Source organism: Lissotriton helveticus, chromosome 11, assembly GCF_964261635.1.
Source record: "Lissotriton helveticus chromosome 11, aLisHel1.1, whole genome shotgun sequence".
NCBI classification, from domain to species: Eukaryota; Metazoa; Chordata; class Amphibia; order Caudata; family Salamandridae; genus Lissotriton; species Lissotriton helveticus.
Window position 1 is genome coordinate 1,060,705,902 of NC_136072.1, and position 23,488 is coordinate 1,060,729,389.

A 23,488-nucleotide genomic window follows, 5' to 3' on the forward strand; every position below is an offset into this window, starting at 1 on the left:
CAAGAATTGAATATAATCTCTGACAAGGTGCTACTTAGTCATCAACTTTACACCCCTAGAGGTCCTAGCATTTAATTAAGCATAGTTTCTAAATAGATTCTATACTCTACAACTGGTTTCAGTAGTTACAATAACACTTCATATCTGCTATGCAAGTTCAATGGATTCCTATAGTTCAGTACGATTAACAGGCACTATAACCACAACAGGCAGGTATCCTTTAAGCCTTCTTAGGCCAGTTAAATATGTATGGTATTTGTCTCCTGCTCCTCAGAGCTTCTATCTCATCCAGGGGAGAGAAAATGGCAACTGTTAGGCACTGTTAAAAAAATATATGAGGATTAACCCCTGTGCCCAGAACTTCCCAGAGAGAGTGAGCCCCACTCCTTACTGTAGCGTGGGGACGATGTGGTCCCAGTCCCCACGCGTTGCTGATGACTTCAGACTTCCTCAAGGCCCCACCGGCCTCACTCCACTCCCTCCCGCCGAGCCAGCTGCTTATTTAAGGCTGGGGCGGGGGAATGGCAAAGCACACTTGTCAGAAGCTCCTTTCCGCTCCAGTCGCTTCCTTGATGCCGGGGGCGGAGGAATAATGATGAGCGCCCCTTCAAGGCCCCCTTTCCGCTCGCGCCAGCTCCTTCCTGAGGCGCTTTGAGCGAAGGGGGAAAACGAAGCCACACACTCCCTGGCCGGGGATGCGCTACCCACGGGGTCATGCGCAATGCGCTCCTCGCTCCTCAGCGGCTACTCCCGCCTTCCTGATCTGGCTCCGCCTCACGAAGCCTGGCGGCGCCACTAGGCATGCGCGATGGATCAGTGTCTCACCGCTAGAGACCGCGCTGTGCTTCTGACGCTGCTCTCCACTCACAGCACCACTGGAAACTGCCAAAGACTTTCCCAGCTCCACTCCTCACCTCAGGGCACACGATCACAGCACCAAAACGGCGCCGCTCGCCCTGCACCAGATGGGGGTTTGGAAGGGTAGGACAGCCCGTTTCCTCCTGGCTTCCGCTACTCTCCTCAGTGGCGCTCCACCACAGCAGGTGAGAGATAGCGCTCCAGGGATTTACAAATTAAGGGACAGTCTGATCTCCTTATGCTGAGAATGAAGGCACACTTCTTACAAGTCCCTCCAACTGGGCAGAGGACTGCGCCCCGCAGCGCTGCAGTCTCCTTCTCCTACAGACTTCCCCTATACTATTTAGAACAGGGGCAAGCCAGGCGTCCAGGGTCTCCAAGTAACTTCCCACAGCGGGGCCAGGACAAGTAACCAACAGGGGAGTAGTGGGTTGGACCAATAAGGCAGAGTCCCAGTCCAGGGGGTCAACTCTCAGTCTAACCTCTTTCCCACCCTCAGCTACCACCTGTCCTCCAGCTGACTTCCACAGGTAGACAAAATGGCTGCCCCGCATTCCGCCTTTTATAGGCTGCCCTTCAATGGTCCAGCATGGACCAGAAGGTTCTGGAATGCCCTATGTTAAGCTATGGCCAAGTTCTAGGTGCGACAGTTGGGGCAGTTGGTGGCCACCATTTTAGGTGGTGCCAACTTTCCTGTCAGAACAGGCCTCTGGGCCTGAGGTAAAAGATTATGGGGGGAAGAAAGAACACCTATCCTCTTGACCAACACCTAAAAAAATAGTAGACAGAAAAATATTAAGGGTATGAGGGGCAAAAAGGGGACAAATAAATAATAATGAGGAGGGACTGCGCAAAAAATCCAGACAGGTCTAACAGTCCTTCTATACTCCAGTTTTGGAAACTTGTTTGGTCTCAAATTATTTTTCAGATTCAAATCCCTTTTTCCATTACTCACATTTTTCTAGGTTCTCTTTCTCCTATTTACCCTCAACCTTCACAACATTACATACTGATTGACCTTTTGATAGCTGTTGCCTTTCATCTCATCACTTCCAATTGGAAACAGGCTAATAACGTTACATTTCGCTCTTGGTTGAATGCGGTTTGCTTTCATCATCGTCTTGATACTAATTACCTTTCTCCCATCTCCCTGGCAATCAAAAGAGATCTCCTTTGACTACCTTTGGTAAATTACTTATCCTTAATTGCTCCCTCGACAACCACCTCTCACACTAGATCAGCTGAAGTACGGAACCCACCTTGATTCCCCCAATGCCTTTTATCAATTTCTCTAATTGATTATCATTTACTTTTTGATTGTTATATTGTATAATTTCTTAATTTTTCAGATATTGTTATGCTTACGATGTTTTTTCTATATGCATAATTTGATTGCATTTCTCATTTATTCTTATATGCTTTGTATTTCTTTTATCATTTCATTTTTTCATTGTATAACTTGTATGGCTTTATCATCTTGACTGTTTCTTCACTTTCTGTTCTTTAATAAACTCAAACTTTAAAAATAATTTTTTTTTTAAAAGTGCTCACTCTTCCTGTACTTACTGGTAAGAGATTGTTCAGAGAAGACTGGAGAAGTGTGGCTCACTGGTTAGAGGCGGCAGACCCGTAAGCAGAGAACGGCCCGGGACCAGGGTTCGATTCCCGATGCGGCAGGGTCGTGGACCAGGGTCAGCGGACTCGATAATTCTTGCCTCGGTGCCTACTCTAGTCAGAAACCACACTCGGCAACTCTGGGCATCAGCTTGCCTCATCTTCACAACGGCCCCCCCAGACCGCCGGGGATGCTTGGTCGCACCTTAGAGATACCCATCAGGGACCATCTCTCAGGGTGAGCCAGGACGGGTTCCCCAGCGGTCGAAGCGTGGAGATACTCCTCCGGGAGTCGATTCCCAGCGCTATATAAACCCACAATTAAATTAAATTAAATTAGAAGTGTCAAAATGAAATATCATCAAATAAAGGTCAGGTTCGAGGGTAACGTTGCATCCGTAGCCACAAGCTACCAACGTTGCTGTGGCTGACTGTGCAAACTGAGGTCTAATTGTAATGGGGGCTAAGGGGAGTTGCAGTCTCGGCGAGGAAGTGGGCACTCGCACATTGATGTGTACTGTAGAGGTTCTCTCCTATCCACTAGAGTGACAAAGTGCTCTGAAATGACGTCCATGAGCGTACATCTATCTAAATGAACGTGCTAAACATGGGGGTGCTCCAAGTGTACCAAAGATACAACGGGGGACTGCAAAAGGGTGGCCAGGGGCTATTCATGTTCTTTCCTTTTACGATGAACTTTGGGTTCCGTCCGATGTCCACATTTATGAAATAGTTGAAAAACCATCTCCAGGCACTGGCTATCCAGCCTTGGTTGTGTGAATATACGTTATTGTTCCCTTTCAGCTCCCTCACTTGTCAGTCCCGTTTGTAATAATCTGTTCAGCGTTTTGGAGATAATAAATAAACAGCAGCAAAGACCCGAGGAGTTACCAAAACTGTTTTCATTTTACACGAGCAGTATGCCTTTATGTGTCATTTATACATTACTGATTGCGCGTTGTGAGATACATTTTTTATTAATTCAATGGTTATTTGCATCTTTATTTTATGCACGTTTAACACCGTAACATTTTCTGAGTGATCACTATGAGCATGGAGCATATAGCACTTGTATATAATTTGTAAAATTAATATATATATATATGTTGGTCTGTGCTGCTGTTTCTATCACCCTACGTTTATCGGTATTGAATTGTTTGGCCCCTAAATGACCAATTGTTCCATTCCACGTTTGGTTGAGAGCTATCCCTAAGTCCTCAAATCATTAACAGGTTCTCGTTTGGACCTTATTAAATTTGCATTAAAAGCAGGGGTGACAGGCACGTGCCCTGTGAGCAAAGTGCAGAGTTTGCTCGTCTGACAGTGCATCCCAATTCACTATTTGGGCGCATCCATCAGTAAGTAAAGAGAAGTACCACATGCCTGTTGGCCCCCTGCACCCACGTCACCTCTTGCAATCTCTGCAGTAGCGTGTAAAGTCAATGGCATAAAGTTCAACAACATATATGCCTGCAGGCACGTTCAGAACTACGAGCATGGCTGTGTGCGATTAGAACACAATACTAACTGTAACATCGGGTCACCGCTATTGATGCTCATACATATGGTTTCTTGTACGTCCAACACACATGGTTTTCTACCTCTGTATGGTTTAAAACTTGATTAAAAGATTCTCACAGATTAGGAGAGTGGCAAATATGTCTGAAGATATATTGTTGCTGGAGTCTCCTGAACTTTAAACTGGAACGGAATATTTGATAATGGCCTATAGTTTTTGAGTGATAAAGAGCACAGCGATGCTTATTTGTAATAATGTTTTAATCCAAACTCTTTTCAACTCATTCGGACTATATCAGAATGAAATGAATTATTTTTTAAACTAAGTCATCAATCAGCCAAGCCAGTTTGTTGTTGCAGTAGCGAGGTTCAGGTCTAACTTTTACAACACTGGACAAGATAGGTTTTAACCTTTTCAAAACATGCTATATCCTTTGTGCACCCGGTTTCCCTTTGAGTCCTACTACAAAGTGTATGTATCCACCATATACAGAATAGGGATACAAATATAAAGTTGTAATGCCTGGAAATAGATGCATTACAAGAAGAGAGTGCCAACTGGAAAACAATGTACAGGTGCCCCCTCATAGCAAATAGGTGCTGGGTGGACTGGACATACTATTCATCGTCCACGATTCAAAAGTTAATTAAGTCGTCATTATCATCTAGTCTTTTTCTTCATAAACTGAAACTAATATGGTATCACACCCACACATTTGGAGCTGTCTCTGTGGAGTATTTCTACTTTGTATCTAATAACTCTATTGAGAACATTTGTCAATTGGCTCTCCGTTGGATGTAAGTATACTCAAGTTCACTGAACTGGTTCAATTCAAATAAACTGTAAATACTATCTACAGAAACACTGATTGATTTAGAAAATCCAGGACTGAAAGTGAGCTGCCCGGTGATCTAGAGCAGTGGTTCTTAACTTGTGGTCTGAGGGCACCTGGGTGTCCACAAAGCCTTCTCAGGGGATTGGTGATTGCTTAGAAAATTAAATAATATTAATGGATTAATAAAGTGTATATAAACAAACAAAATATAAAGTTACACATTTTAAAACGTTCTGTTAGAGTCTAAAAAATAATTTAGTATCCTCAGATTGATTTTAGTGCTAATGCATCAAATAGAATACAGGAAGGACAATGAGTGGCCTAACTTGAATTTATCAAAGCTCCAAAATTCCGATTCAATTCTATATTTATTTTCTATTTGATAGTGAAAACAAATAAAACATTTCATCATTTGTGTATTTGTTTGGTGAATGTTTGTTTCTGTATATTTTGTGTATTTTATTTGTGGTTCAAATCATCGAAAATGCTTAACTGGGTCCCCGCTTTCCAATAATGACTCATGGGGGTTCCTGGATTCCAATAATGAATCTAGGGGGTACCTGGGTTCCAGTAATGATTAAGTGGGTTCCCGAATTATTCAAAGGTAAAGAACCGCTGATCTAGAGCCATCTAGTATCTAATGTTAATTACAACTACTGTACTTAAGATAACCAAACATGGGAATGATTGGAGATTCGGAATTTATAAATATGCATATCTTATCCGCTAACCACTTAAGTATTTATTGATAGCTGTTACTTGTACCTTTAAAAGAAATGCATACATTCATAAAGTACCCATCTGAAAAGTGCAACTAACGGCAGACGTGTAACAATAAAACAATGAGTTTGCAAGCCTGATTCATTACCTTGAATGATAAATTTGAGAGCATATCTCTTCAGGTTTTTTCTTTTGATGGAGCAGAAGCTGGCAGGGAAGGATCCTTCAACCAGAAACCTGTAAATATCTTCAAACCTACTGCTGGAGGATTCCAGCACCTCCTCCTCTGCCACCTGCAAGGGGTCCATGCCCACCTCCCTTGCACTCCCAGCGTTATGATCTGTAAGACTCTCTTATCACTGAGGCACAGAGGACCCTTCAGGACACTTGCAGGGGGGCCATGCCCACCTCCCTTGCACCCACAGCGTTATGACCTGCAAATCGATCTTCGCACTGAGGCACAGTGGAGCCTTCGGGTAGGTCGTGCCCACCAAACTTTTGCATGGTTTACACGGCTCTTTAGCCCTTAGCTGAGGGTCTTCCCTGCAGTCTCAGTGCAGGAGTATACTCCGAGCTCAGACATAGAACAAAGTATGCCACCTTCCCCAATCTACCCCCTCCCCCTCAAAACACACACGCCCCACTAATCTATAAAGTTATGTCACTTTTTGCGCGCTTCCTCGTGCAGCAGAAGTTACCTAGCCTCAGACGCAGTGGCAAACCTCAGTAAGGACGTTATGGGGTTGCACGCGCCTCTGCACTGTGCCATAACTGCCTTAAATGTTTCCCTAACCCACTGTGTAGACTGCTAATGCTTTACCCAGCTCTCGGGCACCCGCCTTGGACTGCTTGGAATATATACGAGCACGCCAGAATATTTATTGATTGATTGCGGACGTTGGGAAAAAATATTGAATCAGCCAGGACACTTTAGACTGTTACACCTTCCGGTCTTCTGAAGAAAGACTCGTGCGGATTGGTTGCGGCTGTTACATGCTGTTAACGCCGAGAGCACTGTTATGTCTGAAGAAATAAGCTAAGCTACTGAACGGTTCTAATGAAGAAACGTGCACTATTCAAAAAAGCTACAATCTTGGGGGAAAAAAAATATAAATATATATATATTTTTTTAACAATTTTGCTTTGAATAATTGGTATGGTTCCATTCAAAAACTGTATATTAAAAGAAAAAGTCAGCTCTTTGTTTATCGTCTTAATTCAGATACACAGTTTCGCCACTCAAAGATGGACGAATCTTTAGGCTCTTATTTAGAGAGGTGGCGCGGAGACCTTTTCCACTCATTGCCTCTTTTTGCCTTCTGGTTGTTGACCGTTAGGGCCAGAATAGCGCCGAACATATCCATGGCAACCTTTAGAAACAGAACCACTTCCCAACGAAGCGTATTTGGAATTCGACCAGTCTATATCCCGCTCAAAGATGGCGTCCACTCTAACAAAACTGCTATCTAGATTTGAAAGACTCCCATTGCAAAATGGCGCACGTTTAACTTTAAATGGCCTAGAGGAAGTAGTAACCCGTCCGAACATGGCGTCGGGTGAGCTGTCAAATCTCCGCGTCAATGCCAACCAGTGATTCCTTCCCTGCCCTGTCCAGAACTAGTACCATCGTCGTTTGCTCCCCAACGGGTCGTCGGGAAACAATGTCATCTGAACGGAGGCGCCAGACCCAGTTGCGGGAGCAAACTTTTCACTGCTGCGCCTGTTTTTACACAGACAACATCTTCTTGGAGGACTACCACATGCATGTCCGCTTCCAGGATGAGCAACAGTTCAGGAAGGAATATGAGGGGGTAATCCAGAACTGACAATATACTCATTTATTTATTTATCAATAGTTTCCTATAACGTTGGCTAGACCTACAGTGTGATAGAGAACGCTTTGTACGAGGACAAGACACAGGTAGAGATGTCACATAAGTGGTTTTGCATCAGGAAACTAAACTTGCGTAGAAGTTAGAAGCATCAGAACATTGAAAAAGCTACACCTGTGTTGGATACATACATTTAAATTATATTGTTCCCACCTCAAGCTTTTCATCAAGTACATTTTAGGCAATGTCAACAAGGATGTTAAAATATATACTTTGAAGGATAGATTGTCGTGTTAGCTGAAAGTTTCTTAGTCGCAGTTCTAGTGAAATGTTAACATTATCTATCAATCAATCAATCAAAACACTTGTAAAGTGCACTACTTACCCTCAAGGGTCACAAGGCGCGGGGGGTGGGGACGGGGGAGAGTGCTGCTACTGCCCGAAAAGCCAGGCCTTGAGGAGTCTTCTGAAGGTCAGCAGGTCTTGGGTCTGCCGTAGGGGGATGGGGAGGGTGTTCCAGGTCTTAGCGGCGAGGTGGGAGAACGATCTGCCGCCGGAGGTTGCTCTTTGGATGCGGGAGACTGTGGCGAGGGCGAGGTCTGTGGAGCAAAGCTGGTGGGTGGGGGTGTAGAAGCTGAGACGTCTGTTGAGGTACGCTGGTCCGGTGTTGTGGAGTGCCTTGTGCGCATGGGTGAGGAGCTTGAAGGTTATCGTCTTGCTGATGGGGAGCCAGTGCAGGTCTCTCGGGTGGGGTGGGGTGTGGATGCAGCGAGGGATGTCGAGGATCAGGCGTGCAGAGGCGTTCTGAATGTGTTGAAGTTGTTTAGGGAGTTTGGCCCAGGCTCCTGCGTAGAGGGCGTTTCCGTAGTTCAGCCTGCTGCTGACGAGGGCCTGGGTGACCGTTCTTCTTGTTTCTGTGGGGATCCACTTGTAGATCTTGCGGAACATGCGGAGGGTGTTGAAGCAGGAGGATGAGACGGCATTGACCTGCTTTGTCATGGAGAGTGTGGAGTCGAGGATGAACCCTAGGTTGTGTGCGTGATCGGTGGGTGTTGGAGCTGTTTCCAGTGCGGTCAGCCACCAGGAGTCGTCCCAGGCCGAGGGGGTGGATCCGAGGATGAGGACATCCGTCTTGTCGAAATTTAGCTTCAGGCGGCTGTTCTTCATCCACTCGGCGACGGCTTTCATTCCTTCGTGGATGTTGGTTTTGGCGGTGTGGGGGTCCTTGGTGAGGGAGAGGATCAGCTGGGTGTTGTTTATGTAGGAGATGATGTTGAGGTCATGCAGTCGGGCAACGTGGGTGAGCGGTGCCATGTAGATGTTAAACAGTGTTGGACTGAGGGAAGAGCCCTGGGGTACGCCCCAGATGATCTCAGTGGCTTCGGAGCAGAAAGGGGGCAGGTGGACGCTCTGGGTTCTGCCAGAGACGAAGGAGGTGGTCCAGTCCAGGGCCTGCTCTGGGATCCCAGCATTGTGGAGGCGTGTGTGTAGGGTGTGGTGGCAGACCGTGTCGGAGGCAGCTGACAGGTCCAGGAGGATGAGGGCCGCGGTTTCTCTGTTGTCTAGCAGGGCCCTGATGTCATGAGGGCAGTTTTGGTGCTGTGGTTACTGCAGAACCAGGAATGGGACGGGTGCAAGATGCTGTTCTCCTCGAGGTAGCGGGCTAGTTGTTTGTTGACGGTCTTCTCGATGACCTTCGCTGGGAACGGGAGCAGGGCCGAAAGTTATTGAGGTCCTTGGGGTCCGCCTTGGGTTTTTTGAGTAAGGCGTTGATCCCGGCGTGCTTCCAGCTCTCCGGGAAGGTTGCAGTCTTGAAGGAGATGTTGATGGCTTTTTGGAGATGGGTTGCAATGGTGGTGCTGGCTTTGCTGAAGATGTGGTGTGGGCATGGGTCTGACGGCGATCCACAGTGGATGGTGTTCATGGTTTTGATGGTGTTGTCGTTGTTTGTTTTGGTCCAGGAGAGCAGGCGGTTGTTTATTATGTTAGGGCTCCCGGTTTTATGGTATTTATTTTTTTAGCATTTCCATCTGTATTTATCCATATATATTTTTGTTTTGCGGATAAATGAAGTTGTATAACTGTACATATCCATATTTATTTAACCGATAGACGCGCACTCATACTTTGATGTCTGTCTGTTATAGCTATTTAAGCTGCCAAATATTATATAACAAAACATCCACTGGTAAATATTAGCATTATACCACAAAAGTATGTTGACACGTGGCATTATTTAATGAAATTGCATCCTGTTTTTAAAAATTTCCCATGCTGTCCATCTGCTCAGCTGTTGACTGATAATTCCAGAAAAACAGTACAGTCACTTAAAAGAAGCCCCTTTTTCCGTATTTATCCACTTTTAAAAATAAATACAGACAGAAAACACATTATTTTCTGTCTGTATTTATCTGTAAACCACTGCGCCTTCTGGCCGCCCCCACGCTCCTCCTGCTTCTGCCTGACTGCCTGTCACCACTGCCTGCCTGCCTGCCGCTGCAGGCGCCGCTGAGCCGCCCGCACTCACCTTTCCCGCTGCTGCCTACCTGCGGCCCCGCCACCCGCCAGCCGATTGGCCCCCCCCGCCACCCAGCGCACCCTCCCGGCTCCCTTCTTATGACGCCCCCACGCACGCGCAGCGTTGACGCGCAGCGGGCGTGCTGATTGTGCGCCGAAGGCGCGCCAAAGGCAAGCTCGTCTGCGCCCGTCCGTGCCTGGCCCGCGCCCAGCGCCAGGACCCCTGGCCCCCGCCGAGGCAAGACGACCCGACAGACCTACGATGCCGCCGCCCTCAACGCACTCAACACCGGCCGGATCCCTGGATGCTACCGAGCCACCCCGAGACGCACACACGGACCCTTCAGCTGCCACTCCTGCAAGTTCACTTGCATCCGGACCTGCACGGCACCCGCACTCGCCAAGCCGAAAACCTGCAGCAACCACCTAAAGTGCATCCTGCTCAACACCCGCTCCGTCCACAGACACGCCGTGGAACTCTGGAACCTGCTTGACACATCACCAGACGTCGCCTTCCTCACGGAAACCTGGATGAATGCCTCCTCAGCACCCGACATCGCCATCGCCATCCCGGACGGATACAAGATCACCCGGAGGGACCGCGCCAATCAGACCGGAGGAGGCATCGCCATCATCCACAGGAACACCATCCGCATCACGACCAACATCGACGACACCCTCAGAGCCGCCGAGCACCTGCACTTCCAGATCCACACCGACCCCAAGACCACCCTCAGAGGCACCCTCATCTACAGACCCCCGGGACCACGCACACAATTCAGCGAAGACATCGCCGACTTCATCAGCCCGCACGCCCTCCCCTCCGTTGACTACATCCTCCTCGGGGACCTCAACTTCCACCTGGAGAACAACTACGACCGCAACACCACCACCCTACTGGACAACCTCGCCAACCTCGGTCTCAAGCAGCTGGTGACCACCCCCACCCACTACGCCGGACACACGCTCGACCCCGTCTTCTCCTCCAGCAAGGACATCACCTTCAGCCACGCCACCGGACTCCACTGGACGGACCACAGCTGCGTCCACTTCAGCTTCAAAAGAACCATGACCCACCACCACCCGCAACAGGTGGCACGCAGAAGCTGGAACAAGATCGCAGCTGACCAGCTCGTCGCATCCCTGAGCCAGGACCCCCCTGCCAGCTCAGCGAACCCCAACCAGGCCGCCAACAACCTCACGAGGCGGATCAGCAACTACGCAGACGACCTCGCCCCACTGAAGACCCCGCCCAGCAGACCCGGCAGTAAGAAAGCACCATGGTTCACCGACGAACTCAAGAGCTCCAAGAAGAACTGCCGAACCCTCGAGAGAGCCTGGCGCAGAGACCCAACACCAGACAACATGACCACCCTCAAGCTCGCCACCCGGAAACACCACCAACTGATCCACACCACCAAGAAAACCGCATTCAAGGAGCGACTAGACAACAACGCACACAACAGCAAGGAACTCTTCAAAATCGTCAAAGAGCTCTCCAACCCTAGCGCCGGAAACAACGACATCACCCCATCGCAAGACCTCTGCAACTCCCTCGCCTCCTACTTCCACAACAAGATCGCAGATATACACAACAGCTTCAACACACAGTCAACGCTCCCCACGACCGCACCGCCACCCCCCACCACCACCCTCCACGCCTGGACCCCGATCAACACCGAAGAAACCCTTCGCACAATGAACTCCATCCACTCCGGATCTCCAACCGACCCCTGCCCTCACCACGTCTTCAACAAGGCCGACTCCATCATCGCGCCCCACCTACGAGACATCATCAACACCTCCTTCGCCACGCAACCTTCCCGGAGAGCTGGAAGCACGCCGGACTCAGCGCTCTACTGAAGAAACCATCAGCGGACCCCACCGAACTCAAAAACTACCGCCCCATCTCGCTCCTCCCGTTTCCGGCCAAAAGTCATCGAGAAGACCGTCAACAAGCAGCTGGCCGCCTTCCTCGAGACGAATGGATCCCTCGACCCCTCGCAGTCTGGCTTCCGGGCCAACCACAGCACCGAGACTGCCCTCATTGCCGCCACCGACGACATCCGAGCCCTGCTCGACAACGGGGAAACAGCGGCCCTCATCCTCCTGGACCTCTCCGCAGCATTCGACACTGTCTGCCACCGCACCCTAGTACAGCGCCTCAGCAATGTCGGAATCCAAGAGAAGGCACTAGAATGGATCACCTCCTTCCTCGCCGGAAGAACACAGAGAGTCCGCCTCCCCCGTTCAAATCAGAGGCCACCGAAGTCATCTGCGGAGTCCCCCAAGGTTCATCGCTCAGCCCCACCCTCTTCAATGTCTACATGAGCCCCCTTGCGGCCATCGCACGCCAGCACAACCTCAACATCATCTCTTACGCCGACGACACCCAGCTGATCCTCTCCCTCACCAACGACCCCGCCACCGCCAGAGCCAACCTACACGAAGGGATGAAAGACGTAGCCGAGTGGATGATGAACAGCCGCCTGAAACTGAACGCTGACAAAACGGAAGTCCTCATCCTGGGATCGTCGCCCTCCGCCTGGGACGACTCCTGGTGGCCCCCTGCCCTGGGCAGCGCACCCAAACCAACGGACCATGCACGAAACCTGGGTTTCATCCTGGACTCCTCCCTCTCCATGGCCAGACAAGTCAACGCCGTCTCCTCGTCATGCTTCAACATCCTGCGCATGCTACGCAAGATCTTCAGGTGGATCCCCACCGAGACTAGGAAGACGGTCACCCAGGCCCTCGTCACCAGCCGACTGGACTACGGCAACTCCCTCTACGCCGGAACCACTGCCAAACTCCAGAAGAGACTCCAGCGGATCCAGAATGCCTCAGCAAGACTCATCCTGGACATCCCCCGACACAACCACATCTCCGGACACCTGAGAGACCTGCACTGGCTCCCGATCAACAAGAGAATCACGTTCCGACTCCTCACCCACGCACACAAAGCCCTGCACAACCAAGGCCCAAGATACCTCAACAACCGCCTCAACTTCTACACTCCCACCCGCCAGCTCCGATCGACCAGCCATGCCCTCGCCGCCGTCCCCCGCATCCGAAGAGCCACCACGGGAGGAAGGTCCTTCTCCTACCTGGCGCCAAGACGTGGAACTCCCTCCCCACCCACCTCCGCCTCACCCAGGACCACCTCGCCTTCAGGAAGCAGCTCAAGACCTGGCTGTTCGAGCAGTAGCGGACCCCCCTCCCCCAAGCGCCTTGAGACCCTCTGGGTGAGTAGCGCGCTATATAAATGCCTTGATTGATTGATTGTAAAAATCCGTAAAAACGGAAAACCGGGAGCCTTAATTATAGTCTACTCAGACATTCTATGATCTGATGTTTCCCAGCGGATGCTTTTGTTCTCTCTTCGTGAACTTGTTGAAAGGTTTATGATTTTATGACATGATTTCTTTTTTTTTTTAATGTGTTTATTGGTTCCGGTCAACATTGAAACACAGCGCACATTTCAGTATATCACAGCCACATATAGTATAAGATTGCATCACAATTTATACTGTAATAATCATCCATTACTGTATTTGGGGAGCTCTCATACATAGCATCACATCTCAGGTTTCTTAATCTGTCTCTAGATTCTTTAAATGTTCTACCATACAGATGTATATTGAATACCTTTTCAGGTCACTCTTCTTTGACATTACGTCTGGTCTCTTCCCACTAGGTAGCTGATCGATGTGTCGTAGTTTCTTGCCGTCTCACTAATACCATAACTTTACCCTTCTACCTGTGCAATTTGAAGATATTGCGTCAGAGGTTCCCAGTAGTCTCTAGGTCTGGATGCTTGTGGTAGTTCTTCCGCGTAGGTCTCTATAGTGTCTCTACAGTATGACATGTCCTTAAGCCAGTCTTTGAATCTGGGGGGGGTTGTTACCCCATCTGATAGCAACACAGCGCTTGGCTAGTACCAGTGCTACAGCCAAAAATGTCCTTCTTTTTACAGGTGTTAGTCTATATATTCCTAATAGGCATACAAGCGGGGCATTTGGTATAATTTGAGACAACATAGTTGTAAGTGCTCCCGTAACTTCTTCCCAATAGCTGTGTATCCGCGGACAGGCCCCTGCTGTATGTAAGAAGTCTGCATGTAGAGCCTCGCATCTATAAACACTTATCATTTGGCCTAATGCCGTATCTGAGTAACCGAGTCGGGGTATAATAAAATTGGTGTAAGAATGTAAAGTGTATTATGCGCAGATTACAGTTTGGCATCATCAGTTGTAGCTGTATGCAACTATATTCCCAGTCTTGTTCGCTTATACTGTCCCCTATCAACTTTTCCCATTTATTAAGCGATCTGTTCACAATCCCGCCCTGATCTGATTGTCACGCGTTGTATAATAGGTGACTAATTTCCGGCGGTTAGGTGTAAGTATTAGTGTTTGCAGTGCTTGTAATTGCAGAGGTTCTTCCGTGAATGTGGCGTACAGTTCCCTTATCGCCGTCCGCCACCGCAGATGGGCAAACAACTTCATGGGTGTGTTGTGAATGCTTATCGATGGGTACCGAAGTACCGAAATTATATTATCGCCTCCCAACAATTATCATTACATTACCAAATCCCCTTACCAATACCAATAAGCAGTCGGTCGGCAGTGTAGAAGGTTCAAGCGTTTATTAGACAAACACAAACTCTGCCAGAGGAGCTCCTTGCGACCTAACCCACGAGGTCTGCCAAGAAGACTGCTGGCACATTGTCAGCACATCACATATATACAGTTGCATTGGCATCATCATAGCCTAACATGGAAAAATACAAATTGGTACAAGCTAGTACAGTAATAGGAAAACCCATATAAGGCACACAAAGAGCTCCTTGCTTCGCTCAGGCAGCAAGGTCAGACGGGTGACTCCCTTCTGTCTTCTCAGAGACAGTCCACCCTGCACCCCTCCCGGAATGTGCTTATCGGCCCTTCCTCAGCTAACTACGACCTTGCCGAGTCTAACGAGCTGAAACAGCAGTTTCTGCAACAGTTGGTTTCTTCCCCAGGAGCAGGGTTTTTTAGAGGCAAATGAGAATAGGGCCTGTGCGTGCACGATACTAAAGAAGGCCATAATATGTTATTCATATAGCGTAACGTGGTGTGAAGCTAAGTAAAAGTAAATACCGCAAATACTAATATTGTAGGTCTACGGTGTGAGTCTAGGGACCCCATGCTAATTCTAACATATCGATTATCAATACTACATGATCAAGAATCGATTCTAGTACCTCAAACCCTCCTTTTAGCGTGGTGGAGCTAAATAACGACAAACAGCTACTCCTCGAATATTTCTTCATCGATGGCCATTAGGTCATGTACCTCTTTCTGCAGCATTTGGGCTTTAATAGAGACAGAGGTTGGAACGCACAGTGTGGTGATACGGGAAGCACAGTAAGAACAGCAAGCAGGACCACACTGCATCAAGACACAACACGTAAAGATGATGGCAGCTGCGCCTCCTAAGATCAACATCAGCTTCCATCCCCACGTGGACAGGAGTCCCCAAAACCAACCTGACAATGACCAGGACCCATTTTCGGTATGCATTTCAGAGGCAATGCGGTGCAGCTTTTGGATGGCTAGATGAACCGAGGGGGCGGAGTCAGGAATATACACGCAGCAAGAACTGCCGATGACACGGCATGCCCCACCCCGATCAGCTAAGATAACATCTAAAACCATACGATTTTGAAGCGCTACAAGCCTAGTAGCCTGAAGTTCCACAGTCAAGTTTGTTAAAATATCAGTGGTGATATTAATGACATTCTCCACTATTCTAGACAATCTCCTAATTTCCCTACTATTGAAAATAGGCCCCCAAAAGGGTAGTAAACCCTTACTAAAATCCGTAAATTGCTGCAAGGAGGTGTCTGTTTGATCAACTTCCGTCATATCGAACTGTCTACATGATCTGTGTAAGGGTGCAATATGGGAACGGCTAGAGGTCACCTCGGCAAAGTTTGCTACTGGTGTACTTGTCACCGGGGCGGCTGTATTCCCATGATGGGATCGCATTGGGTATAACTGATGCGTTTTGTGATAGTTGGAGGGGGCCACATAAACAGGAGGAAACAGGAAGGATAGATAGCAACGTCCCCCCCAATTCCGTGGTAACCAAGTGTATGCGTGCTCCCCACACACAAAATACACATTGTGTGGGGTAATCAAAGGAGGGCTAATACGTTTCCGCAGTCGATAGGTATAATTGCAGATGCTATTCCCCATTTGTACCCTACCCATCCCTTGCACACAAAATCCTGCAGAAACATTCAAAATCGGGATAGGTACAGTGCGATCTCTGGTAACATTACGTTCAATGAAAATCTGAAAATATTGTGTGGCATTAAGTCCTTAAAGTCATACAATTCATCTTGCAACCAAGTTTTGTTCATTTCCGCTAAATACAGTTGTATGCAACCTTGTGGGTCAATTGTCACCTGATTCCCATGTCCCGTTCTATTATAAGCATAGTGTGCTCGAACATAATCAAGAATAATATTATGCTCATTGACATCGAGGTCCCTGTGATGCTCACCCCCATGCCGGTATATTGCCAGAAACAGTTTGTACCAAGCGTCACAACTACCTAGATAAGACAGAGGGCGGGAGAGAAACAGATCATGATTGCGCACTACAGATGGCAGGAGCCCACAAACCCAACAATCCGTAGTGTTAGTAACATTGTGTGTCTGGTGCAACATTTGTATGAATACGTTTTTAGCATATTTCTGGCGATGTCTTTCTTTGTGTGGTGCTAGGGTGAACAGGAAATGTTCGGGGGGTGCAACGGTAGTTGGCAAAAACTTCTGTAATGGGTATTTATGTTCTAAATATACGAACAGACTCATGAACACAGCTACGATAACAGTTATAGTCACAACAAATGCTATTTTGACCTTCGTGGTCCATGTAGAAAACATCGGTTCATAAAAAGGTATGTATCGAGGCGCAATAGGAAACTCTTCTTCTATTATAACACGACCAAAAGGGTACATTGCTAGCTAAAAGTCCAAAAATAGGCCTAGCAGTCCGACCTGCCAGAGGGTTCTTCTTTCCTGCGTCCGTCAGAGTCTCACAGGCAGACTCGTATCCCTATCCCAAAGTAGAAGCCGTCTTGCTTTAACAGAATCTTCTTTCTGAACAGAGCACAATGATCAAAAGTTCCAGCTCTCAACGAGTTCAGTCCAGTGTCTCGCTCAGCGCCCAGACCTGGAGTCTAGCAAGCCCTATCTTATGCAATGAAGTCCTTCCCTATCTCCTAACAATGGGGTCTGAGGCGCCGCGTGCCGGCTTCCTGAGCCGGAAATTGTATCGCTCGCGACCCAGCACTTCAGGGTCAGAAAAGAGCACACCCGGGGCTTTCCGTACTTGTGAGGTTTCGTCGTCTGGGGTACTTGCAACAGGATTCAAAGCTGTTGCACGTTCACTTGCAACTTCAGTGGAGACCAAGTCATCTGATCTCGCCGATCCCTCCTGTGGCCTACGCTCAATTTCGCAGGCGTCAGAAAAGGGCACGAATGCATCAGCTCTTTCAGTTTCCTGTGTCAGAATTTCCCCTGGACGTGACCGCTCACCAGGGAGTGGAAGTGGTAGTCGTTTGAGATGCGAAACATGGATCCAATGCTTACGACCATCCACTTTAACCGCCGTCCGGGTGGCCAACAAAATCTGCCGTGGCTCAGACCATCTAGGAGCCAAGCTGGAGTCCCGCTCGAACTTTTTTACCAGGACCCACTGGCCGGGCTGCAAGCGATGACCGGGGCCCTCTGGCAGTGGCTGCAGTACAGAAGCTACCTGCTGATGAACAGAACGAAGGTCTTTAGTCAAAGCATAAAGATAATCCATCAACATAGGATATTCAATATCTGCAAAAGAACGAGGTCTAGGTACCCCCCACACGTTAGCAGGCCTCCCAAACAGTATCTCATAGGGAGAGAGACCCGATCGGGAGTGCGGGGTGACACGTAAAGACATAAGGGCTAGGGGTAAAGTGTCAGGCCATTTCAACCCCGTGCTCTCCTTTATTTTTGCCATTTTCAGTTTTAAAATGCCATTGTACTTCTCCACAAGCCCTGCTGATTGGGGGTGTCGGGCAGCATGGAACTTTTGCTGTATGTGTAAACCCTTACAAATATGTTGAACAAGGGCCCCATGGAAATTCCCCCCGTTGTCCGACCAGATCAAGCGAGGCAATCCAAAGCGAGGCACAAACTCTTTCAGGAGGGCCTTTGCAGTTGCCAAAGCTGTGTTTTCCTTGGTAGGGTATGCCTCGACCCATTTACTAAATGCACAGACCACGACCAGTACGTACTTCAAATTGTTGACGCGTTCCATATGAATATAATCCATCTGGAGCACTTCAAAGGGCAATGTGGGTGGTGCAAAATTCCCGCTCAAAACAGTTTCTCCCTTTCCTGGATTATGCTGCAAGCAAACCATGCAATATTGGACCAAGCGGACAGCTGTCCGTTGGATATTTGGGTTATTCCAAACTGGATCTAAAAGCCCGCAAATACCTTTTGCCCCTATATGCGCGGGTCCATGTGCCATGGTTACCACGGCCTGTACCAGTGCATTGGGCAATAGCCACCTTCGTTTGTCGGTCAAGTCAATCCAACAATTATTTTCATCCAATCTCCCTACCTCGCGTTCCCATCTCTCTAATTCTGCGGAGGTGGCTTCCTTCTGTAGTATTCTCACACTTTCCATAGTATTATCAAATAGGCCAGAGTCCCCCCCCACCCATCTGGCAGAGGAATGGACATACATGGGTGACATCAGTGACTGTGCTGTCTGCTTGGCCACCTGGTCTGCACAAGCATTGCCTTCCCCCACCTCATCCACAATTGCTTTGTGAGCACTACATTTTATGATAGCCACTTTCTTGGGTAGGGTGAGAGCATCTAACAACCTCAAAACTAGCTGTCCGTTCTGTATTCTCTGACCATGTGAAGTAAGGAAACCCCTTTCCTTCCACACCCGCCCAAAACTATGGGCTACACCAAAGGCGTATTGGCTGTCCGTGTAGATATTGACCTCGAGTCCCTCACTCAGCTCACAGGCTCGCAACAAGGCCATTAGTTCAGCAGCTTGAGCTGATCGGTGGGGTACTCGGAGTGTTTCAACAACCGTTTTTAGGGTCGTGATCGCATATGCAGCTGTCGTTGTGCCATCTGTTAGTTTGAAACAGGAACCATCCACATATAGCTCCCCCTGGGGGTGATCTAAGGGTGTGTCCGTGAGGTCAATCCTACCCTTGGTCTCATCTTCTGTGCGATATATGCAATCATGTAAATCAGTGTCCTGTCCACTCGTAGGGAGCGGTAATAATGTGGCTGGGTTCAGGGTTGCGCATCGAGTAATTGTAATATGTGGTGCAAATAAGGTCAGCTCATACCCAGTAAGACGTGCACTCGTAAGATGCTGCGTTTTTGTTTTATTTAGTAAGGTGTCTACTGCATGCGGCACCATTATAGTCAAATTGGAATTTAAAACGAGTCCTTCTGACTGCCGGATTGCCACTGCCACTGCAGCTGTAGCCCTCAGACAGCTAGGAAGTGCTCTTGCAACATTATCCAATGTCGCTGACAAATAGGCGCACGGTCTTTGCTTACCTCCAAAGGCCTGCGTTAAAACAGACAATGAACAACCGTCGACCTCGTGTACATATAGTACAAAAGGTTTACGATAGTCTGGAGTACCCAGAACAGGAGCGGAGCATAAAGCAGTTTTTAAAGAGTCAAAAGAGAGCTGACATTCATCCGTCCAGGGTAGGGGTTCATGCACATCCTTAGTAGTCAAATGCAACAAGGGTTTAGCCAGAAGTGAAAAATTAGGTATCCATTGGCGACAGTAAGATGTGATGCCAAGAAAAGCGCGGACTTCACGCTGCGTGCAAGGTACAGACATGCTAGAAATGGTGGTAATTCGTTCAGGTGTTAGTCGTCTACCCTCCTTCGATAAGAGATGACCTAAGTAGGTCACCTCCTTTCGACCGTACTGAAATTTCGATAATGATACCTTGTTCCCCTTAACAGCCAAATGGTGCAACAATTTAATCGTAGCTTCTTTACATCCGTCTTCCGTATCAGACGCAATGAGTAAGTCATCCACATATTGCAAGAGGACGTTGCCTTCCGGCAAGTCCAGGTCATCCAACAGAGCCTTGAGAGCCTGGCTATATATACTCGGACTTTCAGTATAGCCTTGAGGAGCGCGACAGAAGCGGAAGCTGCGACCAGATATTGAAAATCCGAAGATCTGCCTACTATCAGGATGGATAGGAATGCTAAAGAAAGCATTTTTCAGGTCGATGACCGAAAAATACTGTGCAGTCGGAGGGATCATGGTGAGAATGGTAGTGATATCGGTCACCACCGGATACTGTGGTACCACTATTTTGTTAACGGCTCGTAAATCAATTACGAAACGATAGGCAGCACCTGTCTCCCCTCCATCATGGTTCCTCTTCAAAATAGGGAGAATCGGGCTATTGCAAACATTGGCATTCGTTTCTTCTACAACCCCTTTGTCAATCAGGTCCTGAATGATGTGCAGTAAAGCCCGTTCCCCCGCCGGCGCTATTTTGTACTGCGGGATGCGTGGTAATTTCGCACCTTGTTTCAATGTGATGTGAACTGGGGGGATATCCAGTTTACCCACATCTGCATCTCCTATCGCCCAAAGGGAAGTCGGAATGTCATCGAACTCCGGTGGGAGTCGTTCATTTTTCATGAAACATTGTTTAACAGGGGTTACAGAGGGACGTATGGTTAAATAGACCCCATCCGCAGAACAATGTATAGTTGCATTCAATCTCTTCAGCATATCCAATCCTAACAAATTCTCTCCACAATTCGAAGTCAATAAGAAAGGAGTGTCAATGGTGGCTGGACCGATCGTAAAAGGGAGAGGTTTGGAGATGGGGCTTACGACGGGGACTCCGGAGAAACCCACCGAAACATTATTTCGCCCGGACAGAGCCGCCCCTGGAACCAATGATCGAGCAACGGAACTGTTCATTGCTCCTGTGTCAATTAGAAAATCCTCAGAGGTCCCCAATACTTCCCCTTTTACATAAGGTCCCCTTTGATTGACCGGAATTGACACTTGGCCCCCGCTCTGTCCCTGGCTGTCCTATGCTGGGACATATACATCGTCATTCCCTTCGTCATAGTCGCCATGGTAGTACTGTCTGTGCTGGGGATCATCGAAATGATTCTTTTCCAACTTGCCTGTCCGGTCGTCTCTGTGCATATCACCTCGGTCAGGGCCCCCTCGTCCTCTACCTCGTCCCCGAATCGTTCCGTTCTGGGCGGCCAAGTACGGACACTGTGCCTTCCAGTGTCCCTCCTCTTTACAATAGGAACACTGGTTGATGCCGATTGACGGGGCTCCTCCTGAACCCCTTCCTGTCCCCGCCCCTCTCGTCATTGGGCCCCGACTACCTCTACCTCCTCCTTGCCCTCGAACCACTTGCTGTAACAGTACTCGAGTCTTCAGATCCTTAACCTTTTTATCCACCTTATCTTTATTTTCATTTTCTCTATGCTCATAGTACTGGGCCATGCTTAGGATTACAGACGGGGAAGAGGTAGTCCAGGTACTCTCTGCCGCCTCCAGTCGTGCTGAAATTTCCGGGGCCAGGTTCGTAACGAACCTGTTAACGAACAACCTCGTGCCCCCTTCCGTTGCCAAATCTTGCCCGCTAAAGTCAATAAAAACCTCTTCGAACCTGGTAAAGAAGTCGGACACACTTTCGTCCTTCTTTTGTCTACAGGCGGACAGTTTGTCCCAGTCGACTTTTCGGGGTGGGATCAGAGTATGCATAAAAGTTATTATTTTCGCCGGAAGAGAAGTTATTTCCGCTCTTGGTTTGTCCCCTGGTTTGCGATCCTGGTCCCAGCCCCTTAGCTCCTCCCATGTGCCACCTAACTCAACATGACTAGAATCGTGCACCTGTCGCCATATATCAACCGGTACTAGTAGTCCAAAGAATAATTCAACATCGGCTAAAGTCATTACAGCGGAGGCGGCTGCCTCAGTCAATTCTTTGTAGTATGCAGTAGGATTCTTTCGGGGATCCGGCAGTTGGGATTTCAACGCCAGCACCTCACTTCTCTTCCATGGAGTATAAACCCACTGTTCCTGGAACCTAGCCGCTACCCCTTGCCGTATGACTGTCTGATTACCATCTCGTTGTTCGGGGATCTCGGGATGATAGACGGGATGCACCTCTCGCATAGGGTGCTGCGTAGTCCACTGCGGACTCTTCAAGAATAATCTGTTTCGATATTGAACCAAAGTGTCTATATTCTTAAACACTTCCTCCGGTGTTAGACTAAATTTATGAGCCCAATCCCTGATAGTATACAGGATCTGAGGGGCCGTCCCATACCTGAAGCTTGTTTCCCAAGACCAAATAAGTGAATTAGACATCTGGTATAGCACATGTTGTTGCATGACTGGTTCTAAATCCTTCACCGTACTCCATATGTCAGTTATAGTGTACACGTCATTCCGTATCCACTTAATTGCCTGATCTTCTAATGCTTCTTTTTCGCCATATTCCACAGCTGATCTAGTAAACAATCGCTTGCTGTCTAGGCCCCCTACAGCTCCCCTCGGGGTCTGTTCAGATCCGCCAGGTGCGATGCAAACCTGGGGGGAATGTATCTCCGGCGTTGGGAAACTCGATTGCGACTGAAGGGATGTGAGTATTGGTGCAGACTCGGGGATAAGCGTAACCAAGGCCCCCCCATGAGGAGAGGAAACACCGTTATTCCGCTCTCGAGTAACGGAGCCCTGTTCCTCTGGCGCGGATGCCCGTGGCCTAGCTTCGGGCTGGACAGGTATTGCGGGATATATACGCTCCGGGGCGTATGGCGGAGGAGGCCTTGCGCTTAACAATTCTTCTATCTCATCTTCCGGTCCCTCTCTAGCTACATAACATTGGTCTACTTGAAGTCTAAATTGTCTATCTGCAATTTCGATATTTCGTTCTATCTTGCTTTTGTCATATGCGATGGCCTTCTGAGTAGCAGTCTGTCCCTGCTCTATCTTTATTAATTTTTCAGATCGAATGCGTCTTCTTTTTGCTTCTTTCTGCCATTTGTTAAGGGTGTCGAACATCGATTGCCGACTGCGCTTAACAAAAAGGCGTTCTTTTAAATACGCAATTTTCTTTTCATCGAAAGACCCAGTCTTCGGCCATTGTAATTCTATATTATCCTTAGTGTATTTATGCCACAAAGAGTTAAAAATAAGGGGGCCAATACCATGCTTACAATACATATCGTGACTAGGCGTCCCCTCCGGTGGGGTCGGCTGACTCTCGTCTAACCTCCCTTCATCACTACGGACACAACCAAAGCACAACTTGCTAAGGCACGGCATATTGGATTATCTCGTTTCTGGCTGAAAAGGAATTTTTCCGTTAGTACAAATTCAATAAAATTAAGTATCACGTCATCATTGTTCTTTCATTCTCATGGCCATGACATCAATCATTCTCCCATCCGTCTTTCATTATATATCTGACAAAGAATATGGACGTAAAACGTAACACATAAATTCC

At 48.2% G+C, this 23,488-nt stretch overlaps 1 protein-coding gene across 1 annotated transcript in view; it reads left to right on the forward strand.

Annotated features, from left to right (window-relative positions):
- Positions 1 to 7,067: 7,067 nt before the first annotated feature.
- The window catches only part of OGFOD2 (2-oxoglutarate and iron dependent oxygenase domain containing 2), a 170,120-nt gene continuing 153,699 nt past the window's right edge, over positions 7,068 to 23,488 (forward strand). Inside the window, exon 1 of the mRNA XM_078667581.1 lies at positions 7,068 to 7,357. Within this exon, the coding sequence (XP_078523707.1) occupies positions 7,127 to 7,357 (231 nt within the window). The 5' untranslated portion in view covers positions 7,068 to 7,126. The remainder of the gene's footprint in view (positions 7,358 to 23,488) is intronic.